We start from the raw sequence: 18,285 nt of genomic DNA, 5'->3' as shown, positions 1-18,285 counted from the left end.
TGCCAGGAGCAGGCCTTACACAAGTGTGTAAGACAGGAGCAGGCCTTACACCAGTGTCAGCAGATCCTCCACCAGTGTGTCAGACAGGAGCAGGCCTTACACAGGTGTGTCAGACAGGAGCAGGCCTTACACCAGTGTCAGCAGATTCTCCGACAATGTGTCTGACATGAGCAGGCCTTACACCAGTGTCAGCAGATCCTCCACAAGTGTGTCAGATAGGAGCAGGCCTTACACAGGTGTGTCAGACAGGAGCAGGCCTTACACCAGTGTCAGCAGATTCTCCGACAGTGTGTCTGACATGAGCAGGCCTTACACCAGTGTCTGCAGATCCTCCGACAGTGTCTCTGACAGGAGCAGGCCTTACACCAGTGTCAGCAGATCCTCCACAAGTGTGTCAGACAGGAGCAGGCCTTACACAAATATGTCAGACAGTAGCAGGCCTTACACCAGTGTGTCAGACAGGAGCTGGCCTTACACCAGTGTGTCACACAGGAGCAGGCCTTACACCAGTGTGTCTGACAGGAGCAGGCCTTACACCAGTGTCAGCAGATCCCCCACCAGTGTGTCAGACAGGAGCAGGTCTTACACAGGTGTGTCAGACAGGAGCAGACCTTACACCAGTGTGACAGACAGGAGCAGGCCTTACACCAGTGTGTCACACAGGAGCAGGCCTTACACAAGTGTGTCTGACAGGAGCAGGCCTTACACCAGTGTGTCAGACAGGTGCAGGCCTTACTCCAGTGTGTCTGACAGAAGCAGGCCTTACACCAGTGTGTCAGACAGGACCAGGCCTTACACAGGTGTGTCAGACAGGAGCAGACCTTACACCAGTGTCAGCAGATCCTCCACCAGTATGTCAGATAGGAGCAGGCCTTACACAGGTGTGTCAGATAGGAGCATGCCTTACACCAGTGTGTCTAACAGGAGCAGGCCTTACACCAGTGTCAGCAGATTCTCCACCAGTGTGTCAGACAGGAGCAGGCCTTACACAGGTGTGTCAGATAGGAGCATGCCTTACACCAGTGTGTCTAACAGGAGCAGGCCTTACACCAGTGTCAGCAGATCCTCCACCAGTGTGTCAGACAGGAGCAGGCCTTACACCAGTGTCAGCAGATTCTCCGACAGTGTGTCTGACATGAGCAGGCCTTACACCAGTGTCAGCAGATCCTCCACAAGTGTGTCAGATAGGAGCAGGCCTTACACAGGTGTGTCAGACAGGAGCAGGCCTTACACCAGTGTCAGCAGATTCTCCGACAGTGTGTCTGACATGAGCAGGCCTTACACCAGTGTCTGCAGATCCTCCGACAGTGTGTCTGACAGGAGCAGGCCTTACACCAGTGTCAGCAGATCCTCCACCAGTGTGTCAGACAGGAGCAGGCCTTACACAGGTGTGTCAGACAGGAGCAGGCCTTACACCAGTGTCAGCAGATTCTCCGACAGTGTGTCTGACATGAGCAGGCCTTACACCAGTGTCTGCAGATCCTCCGACAGTGTGTCTGACAGGAGCAGGCCTTACACCAGTGTCAGCAGATCCTCCACAAATATGTCAGACAGTAGCAGGCCTTACACAGGTGTGTCAGACAGGAGCAGGCCTTACACCAGTGTGTCACACAGGAGCAGGCCTTACACCAGTGTGTCTGACAGGAGCAGGCCTTACACCAGTGTCAGCAGATCCCCCACCAGTGTGTCAGACAGGAGCAGGTCTTACACAGGTGTGTCAGACAGGAGCAGACCTTACACCAGTGTGACAGACAGGAGCAGGCCTTACACCAGTGTGTCACACAGGAGCAGGCCTTACACAAGTGTGTCTGACAGGAGCAGGCCTTACACCAGTGTGTCAGACAGGTGCAGGCCTAACACCAGTGTGTCTGACAGAAGCAGGCCTTACACCAGTGTGTCAGACAGGACCAGGCCTTACACAGGTGTGTCAGACAGGAGCAGACCTTACACCAGTGTCAGCAGATCCTCCACCAGTGTGTCAGATAGGAGCAGGCCTTACACAGGTGTGTAAGACAGGAGCAGGCCTTACACCAGTGTCAGCAGATTCTCCACCAGTGTGTCAGACAGGAGCAGGCCTTACACAGGTGTGTCAGATAGGAGCATGCCTTACACCAGTGTGTCTAACAGGAGCAGGCCTTACACCAGTGTCAGCAGATCCTCCACCAGTGTGTCTGACAGGAGCAGGCCTTACACAGGTGTGTCAGACAGGAGCAGACCTTACACCAGTGTCAGCAGATTCTCCGACAGTGTGTCTGACATGAGCAGGCCTTACACCAGTGTCAGCAGAACCTCCACCAGTGTGTCAGATAGGAGCAGGCCTTACAGAGGTGTATAAGACAGGAGCAGGCCTTACACCAGTGTGTCACACAGGAGCAGGCCTTACACAGGTGTGTCACACAGGAGCAGACCTTACACCAGCGTGTCACACAGGAGCAGGCCTTACACCAGTGTGTCACACAGGAGCAGGCCTTACACCAGTGTGTCACACAGGAGCAGGCCTTACACCAGTGTGTCACACAGGAGCAGGCCTTACCCCAGTGTGTCAGACAGGAGCAGGCCTTACATCAGTGTCAGCAGATCCTCCACCAGTGTGTCAGACAGGAGCAGGCCTTACATCAGTGTCAGCAGATCCTCCACCAGTGTGTCAGACAGGAGCAGGCCTTACCCCAGTGTGTCACACAGGAGCAGGCCTTACATCAGTGTCAGCAGATCCTCCACCAGTGTGTCAGACAGGAGCAGGCCTTACACAGGTGTGTCAGACAGGAGCAGGCCTTACACCAGCGTGTCACACAGGAGCAGGCCTTACACAAGTGGGTCAGACAGGAGCAGGCCTTACACCAGTGTGTCACACAGGAGCAGGCCTTACACCAGTGTGTCACACAGGAGCAGGCCTTACATCAGTGTCAGCAGATCCTCCACCAGTGTGTCAGACAGGAGCAGGCCTTACATCAGTGTGTCACACAGGAGCAGGCCTTACCCCAGTGTGTCACACAGGAGCAGGCCTTACATCAGTGTCAGCAGATCCTCCACCAGTGTGTCAGACAGGAGCAGGCCTTACATCAGTGTGTCACACAGGAGCAGGCCTTACCCCAGTGTGTCACACAGGAGCAGGCCTTACATCAGTGTCAGCAGATCCTCCACCAGTGTGTCACACAGGAGCAGGCCTTACCCCAGTGTGTCACACAGGAGCAGGCCTTACACAGGTGTGTCAGACAGGAGCAGGCCTTACACCAGCGTGTCACACAGGAGCAGGCCTTACATCAGTGTGTCACACAGGAGCAGGCCTTACCCCAGTGTGTCACACAGGAGCAGGCCTTACATCAGTGTCAGCAGATCCTCCACCAGTGTGTAAGGCAGGAGCAGCCCCAACCCCAATGTGACTGAGAGTGATTTTTGTTTAATGCCACACTGAACAGTATTTCAGAGGGGGGAAACTGGGAAGTGATGCAGATAACTAGCCCTTGTTATATGATGAAACCCACGAGCATTGTATTGAGCTTACAAATCAAGTATGATAATGAGGGAAAATCTGTTGTACGAACCAACTTTCAGCAGTCAGTGGCATGCAGTCATTGTTTCATCAACAATGTCCACAGTTGAATGCAGATGGAGGTGAAAATAAACCCCAACTTATTATCATTATCATCTACTAAAATGTCAGCTCCATCATTTCATTTTGCTCCCTATGTCATAAGTGACTAGCCTGTACACAAACTGTTGACATTCTTTTTACGCTAGATCCACAATGACAAGGCAAAATAATGACAGATGGTCGTTTATGAAGTTAATATCACTTCTTGCCATTGGTTAATCTCTCGAAAATGTTTCCTTAGAAACTGTAAATTTCTCATTCATCTCGTCAATTGAGACTGTTCGTTTCGCAAAGCGCCATTTTTGTTACTTAACCAGCATGTATTCTTTCGCTTCCAACAGCGGTCTCCTAGTTTTCAAAAATATTTTTTGTTAAAGTTGATTTTGTTTATAATCATATCTGAATGTATGATAAAGAATTTTTGTGACCCTAAATATTTTTTTATTCTTTTGTTTATATTTTTTAAGATTTTGCAAACATGAAACTACTTTTTAAGTCGCAAATACAAGGGGTGATGAACCGTCTGTGTGTTAGGTAGGGAGAATTTACGTTTCAAGGTTCTACATCTGTAATGAAATACGCCATTCGTGAAAATATCTCCTTGACGACGGGCCATTATCACGCCCTTTGTTAGGTGACGTCATAGGGTAGGGATAGTGACATCATGTTTAATAGTGATGTCATCGGGTTTGTTCTATAACGTTTCCATATTTGAAAAAGTGGGTCAGTGACTTTAGTGTTGATTGCAGTAAATGTTTCAAAACCAACATTGCTGTTTCTTCTTATTTGAAAACAAATTCCATTCATTTTAGCTATAATAACGGTAACACTATTTTTCAGGGGATTTTCAATTGCAGAAGCTCTTGGTCTTTTCAACTGCCCTCCTTCATCTGGCAGTTAATGGAAGACCTAGGGCTTCTGCAAATGATAATGCCCTGAAATATAGTGTAACTCTTATAACGATGGACAACATGCTGCTCAATTAGACTTTTAGCTATTGGCTCTGATCGTCAACAAACTATAAAAATATACTTTTGATTGCACATCCACACACATATCGGATCTCAAATTAAAAAAATGAAACTTTGGTTTAAGTGAACTGAAGAGTAGAAATGAGGCTTGTTACAAAAACAACAAAACTTCCAAATATTCAATGAAGCTGTATTAACTTCCTATTTCCTGTGAAAGCTGGTATTGACTTCAAGTTTACATAGTCATGTCCACTGTTGAATCTCGATCTGTAGAGTTGCGAGATACTGACACAATAGACAAGTGTCGACTTCTGATACCTAATAAAATCACTGTTGGTAAAAGGGTAAACATACATCACACAAATCGATACATGATATACTTTCACACAATCAACAAATTGTCACCTTTACACTATCAAATGAAACGTGAGTTTGCCCTTATTTTTCATCAAGCATAAGCTCACTTCTTGCATCACTGTATAAAAAACAAGCCAAGTAGCCAAATATCTGCAATGAAAACAGAAGAAAATATTTAATAAAAATGTGTTGAAAAAGTACACAAAGACTTCACATCAATAGATATAAATAACAGATTGAGATAAAACATAGGTGAAAATATTGGGCCAGATTGGGACATATTGTTTGGAGTAAAAACACTGGCCGCATTGTAAAGAGACAAGACCAATATATACTTTTTGAGTAAATTCTGTGTAAATGGTGCTAACCACATAACAAGCTCAATTTAAGCCAAATTAAGGCGTAAAGTAATGTAATAAGATCAATCCCTAGGCGTGCCAGAAGGCATCATTATAAAGTCACATGACCATTGTATTTGGCAAAGATGCATTTAAGAAACAGTTTGCTCTACCCCTATGTTAATATAAGAAAGGATAGAGCACCTTGAAGTCATGATCGTTCAGGCAAAACCATACTTTACTACAGTACACATGGTGGTAGAACAAACTGTATTACTTTTCTAAATTGTCGAATGTAAGACAAACCTGTTTTATTGGAGATTGGAGATGCATTGCTGCAAATTGAAAATCCACAAACAGGGCTAAATGAGAGGCTGTTCCACCTAATTGTCTGCTTTCTTACATTCAGAGATGACATATATGTCCTAAACATAAGAAAACACCCTCACATAGGTAGTCTAGGGTCAAATAGGTCAAATGATATCGTATTATCCTTTCAGTGTGTGGTTATCCAAAATCCAGTGCAGCAAAATATAGGATTTAAATGAAAGTTAGTTGCCCTACATGATACCCTAACTGTCAATTGCAACCGATGTAAATGGATGGCTTAGATAGTGAAATGATGTTGCTGTGGGACGAACATGACAGAGGAAGACCAACAGCAGTCATATTTTTTTTTCTGTCGTTGTGGACATAAGTTCCACTTTTATTATCAGGTCCATTTTCAACCACTTGGTACACTCTCTTCCTGCTAGAGGTGCAAGCTAGAGTCCAACTAGACAAACTTAGCTCAGTCAACACCTTCAATTGTTCTCAAGATTTCATAAACCAGGTGATGATTGGACAATGAACAGTTGTGATGATTGTGAAAGACTTCAGTTGTTGGTACATGGTCCTTGTTTTGTATGGTGGTAAACAGTGCCAGGTGGAATCCTGCATCAAAGCCAACCCAATTGATGACCATGTAGTGTCCTGGACGAGGGTTCAGGGAGGAAGGGCTGGGCTGAGGCTCACTAGATACATAGGTACATATGTACCCAAAGAAATGGGCAACTACACATGGCATAAATAATACTATTTCCAAATGTACACTATATAAAACAACCACTAACTGATATCCAGAGACATGCTCAACAGACATATGATCGTACTTATCAACACAACCCCAATGTAGAATATCATATCATATCTCTTTAATATATGCATATTACATTGGTAATCATATTTTGCTGTAATTAGGAAAATAATCTCCTCAAAAGCATTCAGTATACAACTTTATCGAATTAGTGAAATACAATTGAAATTATAAACTTAAGAAATTAGTTTAAGAGTAAAATTAAGCACTTTCCTATTATTAGAATAAACTTAGCAGTTTAATATTTAGGCTCTGTGCATGCCAACATCATGACTGCTAAAATCCTGTTACACAAAAGAAGCCAAGGCTAGCTCTTAGCACTGCCTCCTATACACATCAGTGTTGACTTCTGGTTTCCCAGTGTCACCTGAACAATACCATGCTGCTGGACCCAGCTGTTTAACAAGGTGTTCATGCCACGTTACAAGTCTGCTTATGTCATGGTGTCAGAGATGTCTGTCCAAGGCTGTCACCAAGAGAGACAATTATCAGTGGAATACCAAAACATTCCTGAGAAATCTTATTACAAATAAGATATTTCTATAACTGAAACAATTACACGTTGAATCTGCAAGTAATAATGCACACGGTCACATGCACTGGCATCTGGTCAGTGTTGTCTTATAACAGGGCACAGATTACAAGGTCAAAATCAGATTTTAAAAATATAACCTTACCAGAGTTCAAATCCTTATATTAAACATCTAGAAATATAATTCCAATATACTGTATATCGCCATGTTTTTCGTACCTAGAATGAGCAGTGTTTTAAGAGGAGGCATCCTATACACAGGGCAGAGGATCTCATGTTTTTTACTAGCTGTATAACTTTCAGGTTCCACTGGCGATGTCACCAGCATTTGATAGCCAGCCTGGCACTGATGTTGTTTGACAGTAAATCTTCGCATTTCACCTGAAATAACTGTTCCAAGAACTATTTCTGTATATAAACACTTATTGTATCTGATTTCCTTGTTCTTACTACATTTTTCCTGCAAATAAACTTAAAATGAGCCTCGCCTCAAGCAAGGTTGCTTCCATGTTTTTATTGCAAATGTAGGGATTGTGTATTGGCTTGGGATGGGCTTCATTCCAGTATGCCTTATAGATGGGGTATATAAATAAGCACAGATTTTGAAGGCTTTTACAGGGATGTTGCCTTATGCGCGGGGGTCACTTTATAGACGGCAATATACAGTATGTCATTATACCTGTGCACATTGACAAGCAGGAAATTGAAATAGATTTAGAAAAACAATTGTCTCGATACATCCTAAAGGTCATCAATGCGAGAGCTACAAAGAGGCAGTCTTCATGAGAAAGCCACATGCATTACAAGGTCTGGTGGCGACAAGACAGTACACACCATCCCATCCTGACCAAATATCATGTGTCAGTGAATGAGGGTGGGAGTTTCTTATGGAGAGCAAATGGAAATGTGATACTGCCCTTGGCTTCCCCTTGTCTGTGGAAACCATCAACAATGATTAGCATGCAACAAGACTTACACTGGCACATGATCATCCTATATACTGCTTTCAAACAAGGACCAAATCACCAAAACTATAGGGTGAGCTATGTGTAAGCTGAAAGGCTGACCATTGGTACATTTCACAGCATCTTCATCATACTGCATGAGAAAGACATATGCAAAAACTTAAGTAGTTTGATAACAAGTTTGGCATTAAACATTTTAAGGAAATTATCATTTTTGGAATTAGTCAATCTCATTAAAATAAGGTTTTAGTGCTTTCTACAGCTAAACCAAAGATCTGAGTACATCGCATTACAGGTCACGTCAATGCGACCTTTTGCGAACTTTGACCGACCAATCAAACAACTAACAGGCAGCTCAACATCAACCTATGAGAAAAAGCAGCTTTCTCAAGTTTTATGGCACCAGTTTGAAAATGATGACTTCCATGCTTGAAACATATTTTGACAAAGTTCTTGATTCAAACTTTCAAAATTGAACAAAAGAACATTCTGGAATGACCAATATATAGGTGATATTGTATGGCAGTACTTCCCACAGGCTGCTGAAAGTCTTTTGTTTCAAATTTTCATTCATCTCATCGTACAGCCCAAACTGTCATTCGGAATACACCATGTTAACATTTGTAAAGTTACTGATTACTAAAATAACATTCCAACTGTCACTTTTCGATCGGGAAAGCAACACTCTGATTAGTCAGATGAAAGGTCATTCTGACATGACCCGTTATGGGATGTCCTCAGATCTTGTTAAGCAGTAGCGAGCACTAAGATCTGATTTTAATGAGATTGGGAATTCTTGCTTTGAGAACATGCATACAGATTTCCTCAGAAGGTGGATTTATCTCTTTCACTCTTCCAGCATTTCCACACAAGATCAGATTGAAATGCTACAAATATTTCCTCTTGTAAATAATATACACTGTCAACAATCAGTGGGATGTATCATGACGGAATGTTCAATAAATACCCAAGTGTACATCACTGTAACAACATATAGTGTTATTTACAACCTACCTGGACAGTAGTGTGGTGTGCAGCACACAACATGTCACCAGGGAACATGAGTACATAATGCTGACTGTTTATGATACATACTATGTCGATTTACATTAAGATCAACTATTTTACAAAAAATTCAGTTTGGTTATCAAAATGAAAAATATCTAAAATCAATTTGAGTGGACAACAATATTGCACTTATGACCATCATAAAACAGTGTCTGACAATGTAAAACTCTTCAGCATTTGTCATTTTCATGTCCTACATCTGCTTTATCACTCATTATGCAACAATCGGTGTACGGGCAAATTAAGTATCCCCACAAACCCATTAGAAAGCAAACATTCTCCAACACACTAGAGAGGTTACATATACCTTAAACCATCAACAACGAAACTAACTTACAGCCTTCCCAGAAAGCCCCATACCACCATGCTACGATGTAGTGTGAAGGCAGTCCTGGACAATCCCACACGGATGTACATGACCCTCACCCCACTGCCAGGAGATAAACAGCACATGTATTCATGTATAAAACATTACTTTCGACACAAACACACAACTAGAAGCTCTGGTAGTAGTAGATGTCTTCATCATACTGGTAGACAGCCACATGGCTTCCAGTTCCGGCGTATTGTGAAGTGATAGTACATGAGTAGAATGATTACGGCACACATGACATAGAACATCATGCACATGCCAAGGTCCACCCCATTGAGCCCCCAGCCTTTCCGCAATGTGTGATACTGCCTGTCCTGGTGGATGTTCTCCTGGCTGTCTGACCTACGAGCCTGCTCCCAGATCTGTCGCTCCATCTTCTGCTGGAATGCCACTTTCTTCTGCTTTCTGAGCGTGTGAATCTTCTCCAGGTCTTGAGCACGCTGATGTTTCTCCCACCAGTCAAGCTCCCCTCTGTCTCGGACCCTTGCATCTTTCAGGGCTGTCTGCCTGCTGTCACTCACAATATTGTCCCGTCTGTACAAGCTCACAAGGTAAGTCAATACCTGGGCCTCATCCCAGTCTGTGTTGTCCTTGTGACACTTGGGACATGACGTCCTGGAGGGGAACTGAAGCTTGGGGTGCTGGGGGTCCTCTGACAGGTCTCCATGGAGTCGCTTGTTGGCCTTGTTGTGTGCCCGCCACAGCCACAACACAGTGTCAGACCCATCATGAACCTCTTGCTCTACTGTAGAGGCCATCTTCAGAAAATTATGTGAGCATTCTTCACAGCCAAAAAAATTCTTCATGTAACCACTGATGCCAAGCAACACTTCCTGTGGGTTGGTCCCTGAAACAACAATCACAGATTTATCAAGCTATCATTTTGAAACAGCAGGTTCTATAAAATATTCATTGTTGTGCATATAACTAGCACACTGTTTATTTCTTTTCACTATCAATATTCTGCTTCATGTGACTCCAAACAAATCCAAAAGGATGTCTTCGAGACAATCTTATCTTGCACTACACAAGCAACTTCAAGTGGCTTTCCAGAACAAAATACCAGGTATTTCCTACACATCTAGAATTGATCAGACAGAACAGCCAAGTGCTCTATATACACGTAGTTCCCAGGACTAACACTGTATATTTATACTGAGGAGGGAAGGTCCCACAAACTGATTCTGGACAAAGAATAGTTGAGTTATTAGCCACATACAATACTTCTGCATAGGCTAAACATGGTTACCAAATTGGGAGCTCATGATACTGTCCTGTTATAGATAACACTGTTGATCTGCCTTAGCTTTGGACCGTTTTGTTCTGCCTAAAACTCGTCATTTTATTGGTTATAATGCTTCAATGCATATCATGTGTGTTCATTACTTTAACCCTGCGGAAAGTTTGGGGAAGAATAGGCCCCCAGTACACTGTATTTGTTGTACAATACAGACTTCGAGGTCATTAAATAACTGGATATTATATCTCACTTCTTCTCATTGCTATGGTTCCATTTGATTTAATCATAGATATATTGAAAAAAAATTCTGTCTGGGAGATGGGGGAATGTGTATGGTTTTACATCACTTTTGGCATGTTTATCAACATTCCAGCAATATCACGTCAGGAAACACTAGAAATCAAACAATAGTTAGCACTGTGTATAATTCTAAGAATACTATCTCTATTACATCATAACCGTAAATATCTTAACTGCCAACATATCTAATACTAATAGTTGTGAGGCAAACCCATTGCTCTGAACAAATGCAACTGCACATTTACACTCAGCGGGACATCGGACTCATTCATGTAATGAGTTTATTTTAGATAATTATTGGAGTATATATATATATATATATATATATATATATATATATATATATATATATATATATATATATACTCCAATAATTATATATATAAACCAGTGATGACGAAGAACAGTGCAAGTTGAAGTTGTCAGCCATTTTGGGGTACAAGGACCCTGTACCCTCTGGCACTGGTCTTCCTTTGACATCCTGATCTCGGCAAGTCCCTCACATGTCTATGCAATGTGAGTTTTCTAACGAGTCAACTGATGACAGTATGATGAATTTTCAACACAATAGCCCGACATGACATGCCAGTGATTTGCCACCTTTGATTTTCTGGGAAAGTACGCTTAGGCATTTCAGTTTTTACAACAGTTCCAAAGACAGACTATCAAATTCGTAGAACTTTCAATCAAAATTAATAGCACTAATGGCTCAAGAACTTTCTGTCATCAAACTTGAATTTCTGTATAGAGACCCCTTAGGTGTGCATATGGCTCGCATTAACGCACCCACGAGGTTGGGCAGATGATGTGGCTTCCAGATCCTCTAGTTTCAGCATTTAAAGATGTCACTTCCCTTTCTATGTTTCCATGAGTTTTGTTTCCTTTGTGTGATACTGGGCATACTTCTGACATCACCACTTCTGAGATCACTTGTGACGTCACTTCTGATGGATATAACTTGTTGCACTTTAGGCTAACACAACAATATCCATTACCACTTCTCGGGCTTATAAATAAGTCATCATTTCCCACTGATGACGTCACTTCTGTTTCCTGTCGGTGATATTTCATATATTTGACTTTTTTCCAGTATTGATGTCTCCTGTGATGTAATTTCCCTGTGGCCAAGAATTACATGGAGAAACTTTATGTCACACAGATCCATGATTCCAGGTGTTAGCCTGAGATCTGCCCACCACCAGTAGACAAGGATTGAAATGCCAACTCACCTTGTGTCTTGGTACTCCCTGGAATCTTCGCTGGCAAAGATCATTTATTGTCTATGGCCAATGCTAACGACTGATTTTTGACCTGAAAGATATTCTGCTCCAGTCTTGTGCATATCAATGGTCTGCTTGCTGACACCTAGGGCCACAGCTAGGAGAAAAGCTGTCATTTTCGAAGCTGTTGGCAGTGTAGTATTTCACATGGGTTCGTATGGTGGTTCCATAACAGCTAATAGCACAAAAGATAAATTCCATTTAGGAAATGTGCATAGTATTCCTGTGAATATGACCTCATAAGTCGATTTAGTACTGGGTGAGTACCTACTGAGAGTGTCCATCACGTTCTGTAGTCTTCAATCATGCCATGTCTGAAATTCTTATTCTTTCTGGGATGGAGAAGGAAATCAGCATTTATAGGTATCTCTTGTACAGATGGCTGATGAAGCTAGCCTCCATGTGCTTGCCACTGTTTGTGCAGCTGACTTAGGCTTGCATTTTTGCCATGATAATTTCCAGGTGTAGGGTCTCGGTGCAGAAGTTTGCTATGCTCTTCCATTAGGAGCAGTTACAACTTTTTAACCATGTTCTGTAGGGCCATGCTGGAGGTATCAGTATGATCAGGCAATCCGTGTCCTTCATCGTCCTCAGTACTCTGTCTAGCAGAGACCCAGTGGGGAATGTGGATACTACCTCCCAACAACCTGGTTGGGTGTGTGCTTAAGATTGTATCACTTGCTTATCTGTTTTACCGAGGTTCAAGGATTCCCATGATAAGTTGAGACCATGCCCCTTTATAGAAGATGTCTTGAGAAGGTACTTACACTGACTTGTCAGGGTTAACCAGGAAGCCTACCGGTAGGTATGAAAGTAGTTGAATAATGAAGACTGTGTTTTGATTGATTTATGATTTGTAATGATTGGCCGATAGGAAGTCATTGATGTGCTGTCTTACTAGATTTAGATAAGCAAAGCCAATGACGGGGTTGGTGATTAGGGTACACAGCAATGGAGCCGAACAATAGAACGTTTAACTTGAACCTCTGCCCGTTGACTGCAAATTGTAGATAAGGTCGACAACTTGGATGCATGGGGATGTGAAGACAGGCTACCTGTAGGTCGGGATTTATCTTATAACATCCTTGTCTGAGGGAGCTCCTTAGCTTCTTGACCGACTCCATTTACAACTTTGGCAATGCTCTTTCATAATCTGATATATCCTAGAATTTTGATCAACCAGTACATCCTTGCCGAGAGAGTATTTTGTAATTTCAGTATCTCCTGAGATACGGATGATGTTAGTGCTGACATGGATCAAGATATGGTTTTAGAGAGAACTGATGCAGGTTAAGGGACAGCAGTGGGTTTAGATGGAGTGCCCACCCTTCCCTTCAGGCCCCACATACATCAGTGGATTGACATCCAGCGAGGTACACCTGCTCCTTTTCATCAAGGGGAGGATGGGACAGGCAATGAGAACTCCCCCTTCTAGGGGAGACGGCGCCTCTTTGTGTCACCATCTTGTCACCCAGAGTGTTTCCCTGTGGAGGAAAGCAATCCAGGAAGAGACACTTCATCTGCTTTCATCCAATTCTTAGTTGTAGTTAGTACGGTCAACGTTTTTGTTAATGATCTAGTATTGGCTTAGTATCCCAAGACTCTGAAGGCTTATCAAACTTCTGCTGAGATAGATGTTTGCAGGAGTTACATCTAGAGCTTAGAGAACACACGCTCTTTTTTCATGACTGGCATCTAGGGTGTGGATCAGCAGTCACTTGATCCATGCAGCACACTGAGCACACGCCAGATGGTGACGGAGAGGGTGAGTCCATCTCCCACCAAACATTTCTAAACTAACTACATACAAGAACGATCTTTCATGTAATACTCACCTAATCTGTAAATTCTGCTCCATGTTTGTCTGTACTTGTCTTTAAGACAATCTCAAGAATTGAAGAAGTTACAGTGTGAAATAACAAAACAAAATGTGTTCAGATGTGATACATCATGTGTTTACATCTGGACACACAGGAAAGACATAACATTTTGCTGCCTCGTGCATGAGCAGTTGCATCAGTGTGGAGGATAGGGTTTGCCTCACAACTATTAGATATAGTGGCAGTAAAGAGGACATCTGTATAGCATGGAGGGGAGGGTGGAAATCTATGTCAACCTAATATAAACTGGCAGAGGAGGGGGGGTAGGGGGAATCTCTGTTAACCTTATAGTAACTGGGGGGGGGGGGGGGGGGGGGGGGGGGATCTTTACTGAGAGCCAAAATCTCATGAATACTTACTGAGATGAGACAGATGAGAGGAAACAGTAAGTGTATGAAACAGTGTCCACATGCCACAAGGGTAACCACGGTAACGTGTCTCACTACCAGCACAGCCAACCCATGTCACATCATCTGGCAGGAAACTCCCTTTGGCCTGGTAACATAAAGATCATACAGGATGTCAGTTACTTCTCGTGACATACAGATCATACAACACATCAGTTACTTCTGGTGACAAACAGATCATACAGGATGTCAGCTACTTCTGGTGACATACAGATCATACAGGATGTCAGTTACTCCTGGTAACATACAGATCATACAGGATGTCAGTTACTTCTGGTAACATACAGATCATACAGGATGTCAGTTACTTCTGGTAACATACAGATCATACAGGATGTCAGTTACTTCTGGTGACATACAGATACTACAGGATGTCAGTTACTTCTGGTAACATACAAATCATACAACACATCAGTTACTTCTGGTGACAAACAGATCATACAGCACATCAGTCACTTCTGGTAACATACAGATCATACAGGATGTCAGTTACTTCTGGTGACATACAGATCATACAGGATGTCAGTTACTTCTGGTGACATACAGATCATACAGGATGTCAGTTACTTCTGGTGACATACAGATACTACAGGATGTCAGTTACTTCTGGTGACATACAGATACTACAGGATGTCAGTCACTTCTGGTAACATACAAATCATACAGCACATCAGTTACTTCTGGTGACATACAGATCATTCAGGATGTCAGTTACTCCTGGTAACATACAGATCATACAGGATGTCAGTTACTTCTGGTAACATACAGATCATACAGGTTGTCAGTTACTTCTGGTGACATACAGATCATACAGGATGTCAGTCACTTCTGGTGACATACAGATACTACAGGATGTCAGTCACTTCTGGTAACATACAAATCATACAGCACATCAGTTACTTCTGGTGACATACAGATCATTCAGGATGTCAGTTACTTCTGGTAACATACAGATCATACAGGATGTCAGTTACTTCTGGTGACATACAGATCATACAGGATGTCAGTTACTTCTGGTGACATACAGATCATACAGGATGTCAGTTACTTCTGGTAACATACAGATCATACAGGATGTCAGTTACTTCTGGTAACATACAGATCATACAGGATGTCAGTTACTTCTGGTAACATACAGATCATACAGGATGTCAGTTACTTCTGGTAACATACAGATCATTCAGGATGTCAGTTACTTCTGGTAACATACAGATCATACAGGATGTCAGTTACTTCTGGTGACATACAGATCATACAGGATGTCAGTTACTTCTGGTGACATACAGATCATACAGGATGTCAGTTACTTCTGGTAACATACAGATCATACAGGATGTCAGTTACTTCTGGTAACATACAGATCATACAGGATGTCAGTTACTTCTGGTGACATACAGATCATACAGGATGTCAGTTACTTCTGGTGACATACAGATACTACAGGTTGTCAGTTACTTCTGGTAACATACAGATCATACAGGATGTCAGCTACTTCTGGTAACATACAGATCATACAGGATGTCAGTTACTTCTGGTAACATACAGATCATACAGGATGTCAGTTACTTCTGGTGACATACAGATCATACAGGATGTCAGTTACTTCTGGTAACATACAAATCATACCGCACATCAGTCACTTCTGGTAACATACAGATCATACAGGATGTCAGTTACTTCTGGTGACATACAGATCATTCAGGATGTCAGTTACTTCTGGTAACATACAGATCATACAGGATGTCAGTTACTTCTGGTGACATACAGATCATACAGGATGTCAGTTACTTCTGGTGACATACAGATACTACAGGTTGTCAGTTACTTCTGGTAACATACAAATCATACAGGATGTCAGTTACTTCTGGTAACATACAAATCATACAGCACATCAGTCTCTTCTGGTAACATACAGATACTACAGGATGTCAGTTACTTCTGGTAACATACAAATCATACAGCAGATCAGTTACTTCTGGTGACATACAGATCATACAGGATGTCAGTTACTTCTGGTAACATACAGATCATACAGGATGTCAGTTACTTCTGGTAACATACAGATCATACAGGATGTCAGTTACTTCTGGTAACATACAAATCATACAGCACATCAGTCACTTCTGGTAACATACAGATCATACAGGATGTCAGTTACTTCTGGTGACATACAGATCATTCAGGATGTCAGTTACTTCTGGTAACATACAGATCATACAGGATGTCAGTTACTTCTGGTGACATACAGATCATACAGGATGTCAGTTACTTCTGGTGACATACAGATACTATAGGTTGTCAGTTACTTCTGGTAACATACAAATGATACAGGATGTCAGTTACTTCTGGTAACATACAAATCATACAGCACATCAGTCTCTTCTGGTAACATACAGATACTACAGGATGTCAGTTACTTCTGGTAACATACAAATCATACAGCAGATCAGTTACTTCTGGTGACATACAGATCATACAGGATGTCAGTTACTTCTGGTAACATACAAATCATACAACACATCAGTTACTTCTGGTGACATACAGATCATACAGGATGTCAGTTACTTCTGGTGACATACAGATCATACAGGATGTCAGTTACTTCTGGCGACATACATATACTACAGGATGTCAGTTACTCCTGGTGACATACAGATACTACAGGATGTCAGTTACTTCTGGTAACATACAGATCATACAGGACATCTAGCTTTCATGACAACCCTGTGGGTACATGAAATGCATCTAGCTGTCATGACAACCCTATGTGTGTACCTATATGGCATCTAGCTGTCATGGCAACCCTATGTGTGTACATGTATGCCATCCAGCTGTCATCACAACCCTATGTGTGTACATACATGGCATCCAGCTGTCATCACAACCCTATGTGTGTACCCATATGGCATCTAGCTGTCATCACAACCCTATGTGTGTACATGTGTGGCATCTCGCTGTCAGGACAACCCTATTTGTGTACATGTATGGCATCTAGCTGTCATGATAATCCTATGTGTGTACCCATATGACATCTAGTTGTCATGACAACCCTATGTGTGTACATACATGGCATCTAGCTGTCATAACAACCCTATGTGTGTACCCATATGGCATCTAGCTGTCATGACAACCCTATGTGTGTACATGTATGGCATCCAGCTGTCATCACAACCCTATGTGTGTACCCATATGGCATCTAGCTGTCATGGCAACCCTATGTGTGTACCTATATTGCATCGAGCTGTCATGGCAACCCTATGTGTTTACATGTGTGGCATCTCGCTGTCATGACAACCCTATGTGTGTACATGTATGGCATCTAGCTGTCATGACAACCCTATGTGTGTACCCATATGACATCTAGTTGTCATAACAACCATATGTGTGTACATGTATGGCATCTACCTGTCATGAAAATCCTATGTGTGTACATGTTTGGCATCCAGCTGTCATGCAACCCTTTGTGTGTACCTATATGGCATCTAGCTGTCATGACAACCCTATGTGTGTACATGTTTGGCATCCAGCTGTCATGACAACCCTAAGTGTGTACATATTTGGCATCCAGCTGTCATGACAATCCTATGTGTGTTCATGTTTGGCATCCAGCTGTCATGACAACATTTTGTGTGTACCCATATGGCATCTAGCTGTCATGACAACCCTATGTTTGTACCCATTTGGCATCTTGCTGTCATCACAACCCTATGTGTGTACATGTGTGGCATCTAGCTGTCATGATAACCCTATGTATGTACATGTATGGCATCTAGCTGTCATGATAACCCTATGTGTGTACCCATATGACATCTAGTTGTCATGACAACCCTTTGTGTGTACATACATG

The 18,285-nt window shown here is 42.6% G+C and overlaps 3 protein-coding genes across 3 annotated transcripts in view; 2 read left to right on the top strand and 1 right to left on the bottom strand.

Annotated features, from left to right (window-relative positions):
• On the top strand, positions 1-2,315 carry LOC125376932 (signaling mucin MSB2-like). Its single transcript, XM_048389529.1, has one exon. It carries the CDS (start codon positions 167-169, stop codon positions 2,009-2,011), a length of 1,845 nt encoding a protein of 614 aa, XP_048245486.1. The 5' UTR covers positions 1-166; the 3' UTR covers positions 2,012-2,315.
• On the top strand, positions 2,102-3,384 carry LOC125376891 (bromodomain-containing protein DDB_G0280777-like). The gene is made up of 2 exons (XM_048389306.1): positions 2,102-2,278; positions 2,371-3,384. Exons 1-2 carry the CDS (start codon positions 2,102-2,104, stop codon positions 3,382-3,384), a joined length of 1,191 nt encoding a protein of 396 aa, XP_048245263.1.
• Positions 3,385-4,739: 1,355 nt separating this feature from the next.
• The window catches only part of LOC124113763 (sulfhydryl oxidase 2-like), a 40,554-nt gene continuing 27,008 nt past the window's right edge, over positions 4,740-18,285 (bottom strand). Inside the window, exons 9-10 of the mRNA XM_046474274.2 lie at positions 14,391-14,526; positions 4,740-10,178 (exon numbers count right to left, since the gene is read on the bottom strand). Of these exons, the coding sequence (XP_046330230.2) occupies positions 9,484-10,178; positions 14,391-14,526 (831 nt within the window). The 3' untranslated portion in view covers positions 4,740-9,483. The remainder of the gene's footprint in view (positions 10,179-14,390; positions 14,527-18,285) is intronic.

The sequence above is a fragment of the Haliotis rufescens genome, unplaced genomic scaffold (assembly GCF_023055435.1).
Source record: "Haliotis rufescens isolate VD_foot unplaced genomic scaffold, xgHalRufe1.0.p SCAF_8, whole genome shotgun sequence".
In the NCBI taxonomy this organism is placed as follows: Eukaryota; Metazoa; Mollusca; class Gastropoda; order Lepetellida; family Haliotidae; genus Haliotis; species Haliotis rufescens.
This window is presented reverse-complemented; position numbering and strand designations above follow the sequence as displayed.